The sequence below is a fragment of the Apteryx mantelli genome, chromosome Z (genome assembly GCF_036417845.1).
Source record: "Apteryx mantelli isolate bAptMan1 chromosome Z, bAptMan1.hap1, whole genome shotgun sequence".
Lineage (NCBI taxonomy): Eukaryota > Metazoa > Chordata > Aves > Apterygiformes > Apterygidae > Apteryx > Apteryx mantelli.
In genome coordinates, this window is record NC_090020.1 from 66389697 (window position 1) to 66402053 (window position 12357).

The 12357-nt window shown below is 44.3% G+C and overlaps 1 protein-coding gene across 1 annotated transcript; it reads left to right on the forward strand.

The window, feature by feature from the left end:
- Positions 1 to 5636: 5636 nt before the first annotated feature.
- Positions 5637 to 11848, forward strand: PLK2 (polo like kinase 2). The gene is made up of 14 exons (XM_067316004.1): positions 5637 to 5870; positions 6348 to 6455; positions 6622 to 6738; positions 6932 to 7061; positions 7351 to 7438; positions 7871 to 7966; positions 8200 to 8398; positions 8495 to 8642; positions 9058 to 9155; positions 9789 to 9912; positions 10177 to 10417; positions 10525 to 10654; positions 10750 to 10860; positions 11002 to 11848. The coding sequence occupies exons 1-14, from the start codon at positions 5655 to 5657 to the stop codon at positions 11191 to 11193; spliced, it is 1998 nt and encodes a 665-aa protein (XP_067172105.1). The 5' UTR covers positions 5637 to 5654; the 3' UTR covers positions 11194 to 11848.
- Positions 11849 to 12357: the final 509 nt, after the last annotated feature.

The following is a 12357-nucleotide window of genomic DNA, read 5'->3' on the forward strand; positions in this document are numbered from 1 at the left end:
TAAATCCTAGTCTCTTGAAGTCTCAAGCACCTCCAAAAACATACTGAAAATCACCAGTGGTTTAGCAAGTGCAGTAGTAGCATGCTGGTTGAAAGGGTGGCCCAGGTGCCAGGATGTCTCGTTAAATTGTGGTCAGATATTCTGTGGCTAAGTGGGCACTTAGCCTTCGTGCTGTAGAAAGAGGCAGAGTGGGCATGAGTCCTACAGGGCTGTGCATGAGGTATTCTAGTGTGCTTGTGGTCATTAGATTAAACTGTTTTTTTATGAATGGATAGACCAGCACTCTTGATTCTACCCAGTGCATCACAAGGGAGGCAAATGGAGGCAGTAGAAAATTTCACTGAAGGCAGTGAGCTACTTGGCAGTATTGTCCGCAAAAAGATATCCTCAACTCTGAACCTTGCAAAGTTTAAAAAAATAACAAAATTGGTGAAACTTGGTGCTTCAGAGCCTTAACCTTTACAGTACTGATGTAACTTTGAGGCCAGTATAATCTTTGTTTTTGTCTGAGATGTGCAAGAAAACAAGTTAGGCTGTAAGAAACAAAATGAGCAAAATACCACATGTGCAAACACGTGGTCTGACTTCAGTCTTAGAGGTGGCATACAGGGAGGTGTTACTGAACTTTCATGGGTGCGGGGACTAGTGCCTGAAGTCATGCTGTGGGACATCATCATCCTAAATAGCACAAGAAAAGAATATGAGAGTAGTGAGGGGTAAGAGAAAGGTGGGTCTTGCATTGACACTCTCTTGACACTGACACTTGACTGCAGCTATATTATTTCCAGTTATCTTTTACATTCTCTGCAGAGTCGGCCATACATCCTGACCTTGTGGATTCATTAAAATCCAGGAAATGGGAAGAGTTTTGTGTCTTTGGGGACCTAATACGGAAGTGTATAGCTACCGCAACCATAGCCCTGGCTTCCTGCTGGCCCTGGGAATCCACATAGACCTGCAGGATGGGAGTAGACCTTGATACCTCCCCAGAAAGATGGAAGAACTAGCATAGCCTATGTGACCATTGGGCTAGAAATGTTCTTTTCTGGAGATTTTTCTGGGAAAACATATACGCTTATATGGTCTTATACACTAGCATGTTTGTCTTAATATATTGATAGTCTGTCTGCTTTTTAATTAGTCAATCACTTTAAATGAAACTGTGAAAGAACTCTAGTCTTTAGCAACTTTGTCAAGCTTCAAAAAAAGGAAATGAAAATAAGTGAATTATATCAGAAACGAGTCCTTTGCGCCAGCTCTGCAGTGAGTTAAGGCATTACAAATGGTACCCTGCCTGTGTGTAAGGATAACCTGGTGACAGTAAGACCCTGCAAGGGGAATGGCACACTGATAAGCTGCATGGCAGTATTGGATCAAAAGTTTTGTTCTGCATCTTTGCTTAACTCCAAAGCTTTTAAACTTTATCTGATGGGGCTGCCTCTGCTCGACACCCTACAGACTGAGATGACTACTGCAAGCAAAGCAGCAAGAGAATGGGGAAGGGGTGGAACATAAAATCAGAGTCTGAGACCCATACAGGGTGGTGGAAGAAGGCTGGTGTGAAGCTGGATGGCTATAAAATGTTAAGTTAAACTGGAGGGATGAAATGAAGGGGACAGGTTAGGCAAGCGGAAGGCAAGAGAGGAAATGAGCCTAGGTCAGTCAGTAAAATACAGTAAGGTTAGCAATAGTTCCTTCAAATGTAACTACTGCATCCTCTGACATGTCACAAAGGATCCTGAAGCACTTTCTGTAAAAGCTGTAATTTTAATAACATACTTGATAAAGGTTGTTTTAGAAATAGTGTCTTCTATTGTCCATATTTGTTGGTATGTATTCCAGTGAAAATGCTGTTTGGGGGGTCATTACAATTTGTCCCACCTTGATGTAGGACGTATTTTTAAACACGGTCATAACTTCATTTTACCAGCTGAGGGCACTCCATGACAGGCTAAGTGTGTGCGGGTGGGGGGGGGGGAAGGCGGGGCGAAGTCCTGAAAAAAGTTAACCTGAAGGAGGAAAACAGTCGTTTTGACAACAAAAATAGAGCAATGAGTCCAGATGGGTAAAGGCAAGCTCTGCCTGAGGGAGAAGGCTGACAAAAGCCTCAGCTTGGTTTGCCACGTGGACTCGGTATGGATTGGGGCTATTGATGTGAGTAACTGTAGGAGCATAGCGAATTGATTTAGACAAAATAAAAATAGGCCAATTTTAAGCCCCAAACTGAAATAAACGGAATACAAAAACCTTCTTGAAAGCTCAGATGGAAATCTTTTCCTTTTTCCTTTGGTAATAAAAGTTGTTAACTTTCTTTAACCCCCTCACAGCTGCAGGACAGCACCTCGCTGACCTGCGAAGAAGGCAGAGCTGAGAGCGGAGGAAGCGGTCTCCAGCAAGGGAGGGCCCAGTGCCAAGTGCTGTTTGAACAGAGCAGCCATCGAGGGAGTTACCTGCCTGTGGGCTGTCAGGCTGGCATTGGCGTACTGCTGAACGAAAAGCATATTTGCAGCATCATAGGAAGGAAGCTCAGGTGTTAGTCTGGAGGTCACCTAAATAGTGTGGCCACTTGATTTCACATAAGGACTTGGGTGCCCCAGGGAATTCACGGCCCTGACAGACACAGTACTAAGGCTCTGTTGTAATACACAAGGAGTACACAAGACACTCAGGATTTGCTGTACTGCTCACTGGAAATTTGAGTCTTAACAACTCTTTTCTCAATACCTGGGTCAGAACTTGCTGTTCTTGTCAGGAACTTCTGCCTGGAGCATGGCACCTGCTGTAACTAGCCCCAGGCCTGTAGTCAGGCTACTCACTGCTCTGTCAAATTCCTGCTTTTCCTGACTCGACCCATGCCCAGGCTTCCCAGACCCTTGATAATCAGACTGATACAGAAAAGTTGTACATAACACTCAAGAGAAGGTTGTTGGCATAAGGGATTACTTTCTGGGGGAGCTGGAGAGAAGAAGGATTCTTGAAGCCTGATTTTGAGCTGTTTGCCCTGTTTCTTGGCAGGGTAACTACAGTGCTGCTGCATCCTGATCTGTCTAGAAAGCTTTGCTATCTTAAGTAGCTTTGAAATGGGCTTCACCCGCAGGCTGCAGGTAGACTTCAGCACTATGTTGACATAGCTAGGAAGAAAATATGAGAGACTGTAGGATAACTTTCATCTTACAAGATATGAAAGGGCCAGTTTCAAGTCCTTGCTTTAATGTTGTTTATTTTATCCAGGACAGCTTCAGAAGGAAAGAATGAAATATATTAATTGCAAGATATCCAGTTGCTAACCACAGGATTTAAGACATGTATGGAACAGTATGTAAGTGCCAGCACTTAGGCTTTTAGAGACCTCTGGAGCTCCTCAGTATTGAACTTCATGTCTATGGCTGAAGTCACAAAACGAGCTGTGCATCTTTGGACTAAGAATGCACAGCAGAATTTGCGAGATAGTGGAAAAACTAGGCAACAGGAAAGATGCAGTAGGAAGTACAAAGAAGAAAGGGTGGAAACAAATTCATCAATAGGGTCAGGAATGCTCTCAAAGATTGGAACTTCTTTAGAGTAAGTTCTTATTCTTGAAATGTCTTTGTCTTTGTAAAATCTCTCATGGTATGGTAGTGGTATGGTGAACTTGGCCCCTCAAAATAAGTGTTAGCTAAATGCCACCTATGCCAAAGTGGTAGAAGTAATACTAGAGTAACTGAATGTACTACACAGAGGTAGCCTTGGCAGCCTTATGGCTTTTTGTAATTTGGCAGGAATGGAGCTTAAAAAACAGGAAAGTAGGTAAGAATACAGTCTTAACCTTGCTCAGCAAAACACTTCATGTGTATTCAGCTTTAAGCATGTGCTCGCATCCTCTTAAGGTCAATCTTAAAAATCTCCCCTTAACTTTCAGCAGACAAAGCCCATTTTTGTTAAATTTGTTTGCCATGTGCACTTCCACTGCTTTCCAGTGGAGGGAAATCGTGTACATCTCTCCTGGCTATTTTCCCTTTCTATGGTACCTTTCAGCACAGGGCACAAAAGCAACTTAGTGATATAAAACAAAGCATGAAGAAATCACTTTTATATTAAGTAACTTATTTTTCAGTAACTGATACTAATTTGGAGAAAGTTAACTAGTGTGATGAAACAATATCAGCCCGCCGATTCCTGCAAGGAATCAGATTCCTGCAAGAGGTGAGAGTTGGTACAGGACAGAGTAGTCTGTGTATCCTGATTTTTTCCCTCTTCCTGTTCTTACCCCCCTCCTTATGCTAATAATACTAACATGAATTGATGAAACTTTGCGGAGAGAGAGGTAGGATATTAGAGACCTGCATGCAGGGGTGCATGTACAGTAAACAACTGAAGATGAATAAAAGCAAAGCATACACAATCAAATATATTTGATACTAAAGCACTGCTATCTTCATAATGTAGTACTCATTTAAGGAAAATTTAAATATTGTCCATTTCTGCACTTGTTATTGATAAAGTGTGAACAGTAGCATATCCATTTTAAAATGAGGGTATTTTACTGTTATTTTAAGATGTGAACTGGAAAATGTTCAGGGAGTGACATTAGAATCATTTATGCAGTTGCATGTTCTCAGGTTCCTGTATATTAAATCAACTAAACTTTTTTTTTTTTTTTTTTTTTTTTACCAGCAGTGAAAGTGTGCAAATGTACTTACAGTGCTTACCAATATGCAAACAATATTTCAGGAAAGTGTAATAAGCTGAGCAAGTAATGAATGTCTATATTTTTGCATGTTTAGAATGAAAGAAGAAATGGGGAACAGTTTCAGACTCAAAAAATTTTTGAAATACACTTCTTCGACCATCACCTCTATTCAAGCTGCTAGGTCAGAGGTACTGCAAGTTCTAAAATGTGGTCTCTAGATTCCCTCAGTGTTCAAGAGGGCTTACTCAGCAAGCAGAAATTTTAATTTCAGCTTGCAAAACAGCAGCCGGGGGGGGGGGGGGGGAGCCCGCCGTAGCAGGAGGCGCTGCCCCGGGCAGGGACGCCCCGCGGAGCCGCGCGCGGGCGGCCGGGGCCGAGGTGCGGTGGCCGCGGGACCGGCTGCCCCAGGCGGCCTGGGCGCAAAAGCCGACACGGCGAGGCGCGCCGCTCACGGCAGCCCGCGCGCTCCGTCCGGGACGTGCTAGGGGTTTAGCAATGCCGCAGCGCAGCAGTCAGCGACTGCCTGCGCGGCTGCAGCTGCCCTTTGCCTCTAGAGGCCTTCAAAATGCCAGTTAGCTTATTTATGTGCACGGGGGGTATTAGGGGGGGAAAAAAACCGCTCCTGCCCATGAAAATAAAAAAGCCATCAGAAGTGACCGTCCTTCCCTGTGCCAGACTGCTCCGATGGCCCCGGGGGGGCACTGGGGAGGGCTGCCTCGCCCGGGGCGGCGCGGGCGGCGCGGCCGCAGCTCCGCGGCGAGAGGCCCGCGGGGGCCGCGCTCGGTCTCGCCCGCCCCAGCGGCGGGGGGCGGCGCGCAGGGGCGCTGCGTCCCCGCGGCCGCCGCGCGGGGCCGGGCCGCGGCGGCGGGGCGGAGCGGGGCGGAGCGGGGCGGAGCGGGGCCGGCCCGGCCCGCCCGCTCGCTATATAGCGGCGAGCCGCGGCGGGGCTCGGCGCCGGGAGCGTCGGAGCGGGCGGCGGGTGGGCATGGAGCTGCTGCGGACCATCGCCTACCCGCCGGGGGGCGGCGGCGGCGCCAAGGGCTGCGAGGCGGCGCTGGGCAGAGCCGCCGGCGGCGAGTCCCGCAGGAAGAAGGCGGAGGAGCCGCCGCACCCGCACTCGCACCCCGCCGCCGAGGTCTCTCGGATTATAACCGACCCCACGACGGGGAAGCGCTACTGCCGCGGCAAGGTGCTCGGAAAGGTAATGGCCGGAGCGGCGGCGGGACGGGGCGGCCGGCTCTTCCCCGCGGGCTCGGCGCTGCGGGCTCGGCGCTGCGGCCCCGGGCCTCGGCAGGGCCGCCGGCCGTCGTGGGATGCCCGCGTGTATCGCGCGGGCGCCTGGCTGGCCTCGTGGGGACCCGGCTTCCCCTCTCGTTGCAGAGGTGCCGTGCCCTGCGCGTAGCGCGGTCAGCGGCCCCTCCTGCCCCTTCTCATTTCTACCCCTAGATGCAAACGGAATCGTGCTCTTTAGCTCGGGCAAACCCACAAAAATGGCTTGGGCTGGGGGAGCGGGGAAGCAGCACGACCTTTCGTCTAGGCGATGAACCTAAGACTCATCTTTTGCCGAGCTGTCCTGTGGAGAGGAAGTTACTTGACTAATATATGAGCTGGTGAATGACTAAGTGTGGGGCTTCTTTCATACCTGGTATAATTGCCTTTTGTGTGTGTGTCTCTTTAGGGTGGATTTGCTAAGTGTTATGAGATGACAGATTTGACAACAAATAAAGTTTATGCTGCAAAAATCATTCCTCACAGCAGGGTAGCAAAACCTCATCAAAGGGAAAAGGTGCGTGTGCATAAATGACTTTTTTTTTTTTCCTCTCCCCTCAAACTCTCTTTGTGTGCTGGATTGCCCAGCCCTTTCCCTGAGATCACTGTGATAGAGCTGTCTGCTCAGCCTTGTGGACACAAGGCTAACAACACTTTCTCCCCCTCCCCTTGTCTGTCTTCAGATTGATAAAGAGATTGAGCTGCACAGAATGCTTAATCATAGACATGTCGTGCAGTTTTATCACTACTTTGAAGACAGAGAGAATATTTACATTCTTCTGGAGTACTGCAGTAGAAGGGTGAGCATCAACTGGGAGAAATCCAGTATTTACTTACCTGGAATCTGGAACTAATTTAGATATGTAATGTGTAAAAGGTATTTTTCATGGCTTCTTTAGTTATCATTTCTCCATGCATTGATTTACTTTTGCTTAAGGTCAATCATATCTGTGGATATTCACTGATATTTGTGCCTTTGTTTTCCCCCTGCAGTCAATGGCTCACATCTTAAAAGCAAGGAAGGTATTGACAGAACCAGAAGTGCGATACTACCTCAGGCAGATTGTGTCAGGGCTAAAGTATCTTCATGAACAGGAAATCTTGCACAGGGACCTTAAACTAGGTAAGTTCTACTCCTTGCTGTCTTCAAAACATACTCTTCCAGCCCTTTTAGCTTTGTACCACTTTACACTTGTATAGTGATAGCTTAATTGATAGAATCAGCTCAGTCTCTCTTTACAGTGGAAAATTGGATTGCTTAAGGGATAACATTAAGTATTCCTGTTTGTTTAAAAAAAAAAAAAAAAAAATCCTGGCTAGGTTCTGGCTTTGAACAAAGTATGACTCAGCACCTGTGGCAAATGCTTTCCTACCTTACAAGAAAAGGACTAACTGGAATTTCTTTCTACCAGGTAACTTCTTCATTAATGAGAACATGGAACTGAAACTCGGTGACTTTGGCTTGGCAGCTAGGCTGGAACCACTGGAGCACAGGAGGAGGTAAGAGCATCAAAAACCTATAAAAGCTAGTAGTAAATGAAACCAAATTCATTCAGAAATGAGAGAGCAGGAGAGAGAGAGAGAGATCCTGTTCCATAGCAAAAGCAAATTGCTTCTGGGATCAGAATTTCCCCTCCTAGAAAAGAGTGCTGTGTGCTTTGTGACTTTTGCTTTCCTCTGAGCACTTGGATAATAGCAAATGCTAGAGGTAGGGTATCTGACTGACTAATAGTGCAAATATGAGTCTGCTGTTGCAGTATCACAAAGATGCCGTGAAACATGGTTGCACTACTAACATTCCTAGAACTCCTCTCTAGGAGTCTCTCAGCTTTTATACAAAACTGAGAGTAAAAATCTGTCCTATGAAAAAACAGGTTCTCTCCTCTTTTTTTGAGATATACTAACCAACTCTGTGGCCTCTTTGATTTGCAGAACAATATGTGGCACACCAAATTACCTCTCTCCAGAAGTCCTCAACAAACAAGGGCATGGCTGTGAATCTGATATTTGGGCCTTAGGCTGTGTAATGTAAGTACTTTGCTACCTTTGAAATGAAATATTGCTGTCACTGGCTTAAGCTTGTAAGTGTTCAAAGTAAGGGGATGCAGTACTGCATCAGTTTGCAGCTTTTTAAATGTGTCTAACCCAACTGCAGAAATTATCCTTCTTGTTAGGAGATGGACAAAACCTTCTTGGTAGTTGTAGTGAAGTGTGGTGGGTGTGTAAAATAAATAAAATTTGTTTCCTCCTCTTTTAAATAGGTATACAATGCTGTTGGGAAGACCACCATTTGAAACTACAAATCTTAAGGAAACCTACAGATGTATAAGGGAAGCAAGATACAGTCTGCCTTCCTCTCTCCTTGCACCTGCAAAACACTTAATAGCTAGCATGTTGTCAAAAAATCCTGAAGACAGGCCCAGTTTAGATGACATAATTCGACACGACTTTTTCTTGCAGGTTTGTACTGTCTGGTATTCTGTCTGGGGAAAAAATACCTGCTCTAAAAATGCACCCTGTGGTCTAAAAATTGGTCTCTGAATCTCATTTCCACAGGGCTTTACACCCGATAGACTTTCTGCTAGCTGTTGTCACACTGTTCCTGACTTCCATTTGTCAAGTCCTGCTAAAAATTTCTTCAAAAAGGCAGCTGCTGCTCTCTTTGGTGGTAAAAAGGATAAAGCAAGATACTTTGACACACACAGTAAGTGGACTATAACTACACTTAAACTTATGCTATAATTGTCATGCTAGTAATGTAGAGCTGTGAGATAGCAACAGAGCAGTTGTATTTACATCTCAGAGCTGTCTTGGGTCAGTTCGACCTCTTTATTGATAAGTGTAGATGGTAGCCTGCAACCTGCATCAGCTTGCATAAAGAAATACTTCTGATGGCATACAGACAAGCTATAGTGGCCTTCTGTTAGTCTATTATGTGTTTTTCAGTATATTCTGTATAGGCTGATCTCTGTATTTCTGATTGGAACACTATGGCAGGTTTAAAAGAAGATACTTTGGGGGAGATGATGCACTTTGCAGCCAGCTTGTTAGGTTTGCTGTAATGCAGGATCTTACAGTGCTTCCAGATGAAGTGTTTTTTTTTTTCCTCTTTATTACAGATAGATTAGCTAAAGAAGATGAAGAAATTTACAAGCTCAGGCATGATTTGAAGAAGACATCGATAACCCAGCAGCCCCACAAACACAGAACAGATGAGGTAAATGCAACTGCAGTTCAATCCAAATCCAATAACAGTGGGGTGGGGTAGCTATAATTATATTTGACTTGGCTATCCCAGCTGGGATTGTGAACAGCACAATCAAGCTTAAATGATTAGCAGAGTTGCTTTAAGAGGGCTTAACTGAGCTTCAGCAAGGTATGGTAGCCTTTGTAGGGAGATCATCAATTTTGTCTTTTGAGTAATTATAGTATCTCCCTAGAAGCCATTGTCATCTATGTGGAAACTGCTTACTGTGTGCTGTTTCCCTATACTCTGAATACAGGGCTCCAGCTCATGATCAGATAGAACTTCTTCATGAATAAACTGCTGAGATCTAACTCTTATCATGTGGTGTTCAGGCCTGCGCACAGCTGTTCCTTTTCTAGGGCAGGAGAGTAAAGATAGATTAATAGCATGTAAGATGCAAATTGAGGATCTAAACAATGGAAAGACCTGGAATGCTTCTTTCTAAGCTCAGTCTAAGAGCAGCTCTTCATACTTGCTGGGAAACATTAATACCAGTTTTCCTAGAATTTATCACTTGTTGATAGCCAGGAGAGGCAGGCAAAAATTTGTATAAGCCTTGGTTTATGTTGTATTTGATACTTACTTGTCTCATGTCCCTTCTAGGAGAACCAGCCTCCTAACACAACAGTAGCCAAGCCAGGAATGTTATTGGAAACAAAGCAAGCTGGAGATGCTATTCGGATGATAGTCAGAGGAACTTTGGGAAGCTGCAGCAGTAGCAGTGAATGTAAGTGCAGCAAAGTTTACCACAACATCTCTAATTCTAAACACCACTTCTACATTCTTTATGTCTCTGATTTAGAAGCCTGAAACCAGTAGTTGCTTGTTTCACCCATTTTGATACTCTAAGTTCTATAACCAGCATTTTGGAAGAACTAAAACTGGAAAGCCATAAAGGCTAGATTTCTTAAAAGTGCAATTTGGATAAAGGTTTAGACTGACAGCCTGCTCTCTGTGTGGTCTGGTCTGTCTAACAGTCCTTCTCTTTCAGGCCTGGAAGACAGTACTATGGGAAGTGTTGCTGATACCGTTGCAAGAGTATTGCGAGGATGTCTAGAGAACATGCCAGAAGCAGACAGCATTCCTAAGGAACAGCTGACGGCATCCTTCCAGTGGGTTACAAAATGGGTGGACTATTCTAACAAGTATGGCTTTGGGTACCAGCTGTCAGATCACACTGTCGGTGTCCTCTTCAACAATGGGGCGCACATGAGCCTTCTGCCAGACAAAAAGTAGGTACTTCAGAATGATTACAAAACTGAAAATTCCCTAAGGCAGTTTATACTTGAAATGCTTGAATCTTCCCTCTAACCTCCTTCTTTTCTTTCTTCTCTTACAGAACAGTCCACTACTATGCTGAGCTAGGCCAGTGCTCTGTCTTCTCAGCCACAGATGCTCCTGAACAGTTCATTAGCCAAGTAACAGTTCTGAAGTATTTCTCTCACTACATGGAAGAGAACCTCATGGATGTAAGTACAGGACCTTCTGCATTTCGAGGTGTAGAAATGGAACTTGAACTAAATGTGAGCTGAATGCTAAACACAGCATCTGTTCCCTTTCCTAGGGAGGAGATCTGCCCAGCCTAACAGATGTTCGTAGGCCCAGGCTTTACCTCTTACAGTGGCTTAAATCTGATAAAGCATTAATGATGCTCTTCAATGATGGCACGTTTCAGGTAAGTTCATAGCATATACATGAGAGTTTCTGAAATAACGCTGAGCAAAATGAGATTGGGGCTTTTCTTTACAACTCCTAAACATAAGCACCAGAAACTGAGAGGAGAAAGTATACAAACAGGAACTCTTCTCTTTTGCAGGTAAACTTCTATCATGATCATACAAAAATCATCATTTGCAATCAAAGTGAGGAGTACCTCCTTACCTACATCAATGAAGACAGGATATCCACAACGTTTCGTCTGACAACTCTTTTGGTTTCTGGATGCTCGTTGGAACTAAAACACAGAATGGAATATGCTCTGAACATGCTGCTGCAGAGATGTAACTGAAGGGACTGACTCTGTTAAACCAAAAGGACCCTCTTGTTCACTGTGAATTCTACAGTGGAGATGGTGGAGCAACTAGTATGTTGATGATGGATGTGTGGTGGTACGAAAACTTGGTGTCATGGTGTGCTGGGCACACTTCTATTAGAAGCCTAAACCTACTGTTGGACTAAAATGGTGTGACAAGGAGTTCTTCGGACCATAGTTTTCCTTGCTTCATGTGTGTGTTAAAGATATTTTTGACTCAAACTCAGCAGAATATGACTGCTTGCTCTATAAGGGAGCATTTCTGATGGAGTGAAACTGTGAATACGCATCTGGAAAGGGAGGGAAGGGAGAGCTCCATTGTTGTGGAATAGCTGTAATAAGCAGCTTCTGGCTGCTTAACTGTGAACTATGGCCATACTTTTTTTTTTCATTATTTTTCAAAAACTACCCACACTTGTGGCTGGAAAAGTGCATTCCTTGTTAATAATTTTTTTTATTTATTACAGCCTAAAGTGAAGTATTTATTACACTTTTTTTTTTTGGACCTTGATATTTTAAATATAAATCTGTTGGCAATAAAGAAAATGGAAAATCTGAAGCAACACTCTCCCTCTCTTTACAATACAGCTTAACATGCCCTGCTTTGTATTACTAAAAAATTTTGAAGGTCTGCTTTGTTTATGATGTCTTTTTAAAAAATAATAATGCTAGCCTGCTGCAGGTCAGGATGTAGATGACTGAGGCTCCAAAATTGAGCAGTCTGTCCAAGCCTATGCACAACAGTAGTCACAGGCATCAATATGATGTTTCTAATTATTGCAAGCTTCATCAACAGTTGGTTCAGGTTTGCTGCTGAGTAAGTCCGTAGCTTTGGCTCTTGGTTATTATACTAGTGGCTAGAAACCTAAACCAAAAGTAAGTATGGATTTCTCAAAGCCACTTCATCCCAGAATTGATATTGATGTTTTAGTGACTGAAAACAGCTCCTTACTTCTGGATGATAATTAGTGGAAAGTAACTGTGATAACTGGAGTTGTGTAAACTTCCTCCTGTAACTCACTATAGAAGCATTGCTGTTGTTCACCAAGGATTCCAACAATCCCAACAATTCTACAGTATAATAAATTGTCCATACACATCACCAGGTTATTAGGCACACTGCCCTTCTATTGTGCTTTA

Bases quoted from the DNA above. Each gene is read 5' to 3' on its own strand.
- PLK2 (XM_067316004.1), top strand. From the start codon at position 5,655: ATGGAGCTGCTGCGGACCATCGCCTACCCGCCGGGGGGCGGCGGCGGC. The intron at 6,739-6,931 runs GTGAGCATCAAC...TTCCCCCTGCAG, and splicing joins TGGAGTACTGCAGTAGAAGG to TCAATGGCTCACATCTTAAA. The intron at 8,399-8,494 runs GTTTGTACTGTC...TCATTTCCACAG, and splicing joins GACACGACTTTTTCTTGCAG to GGCTTTACACCCGATAGACT.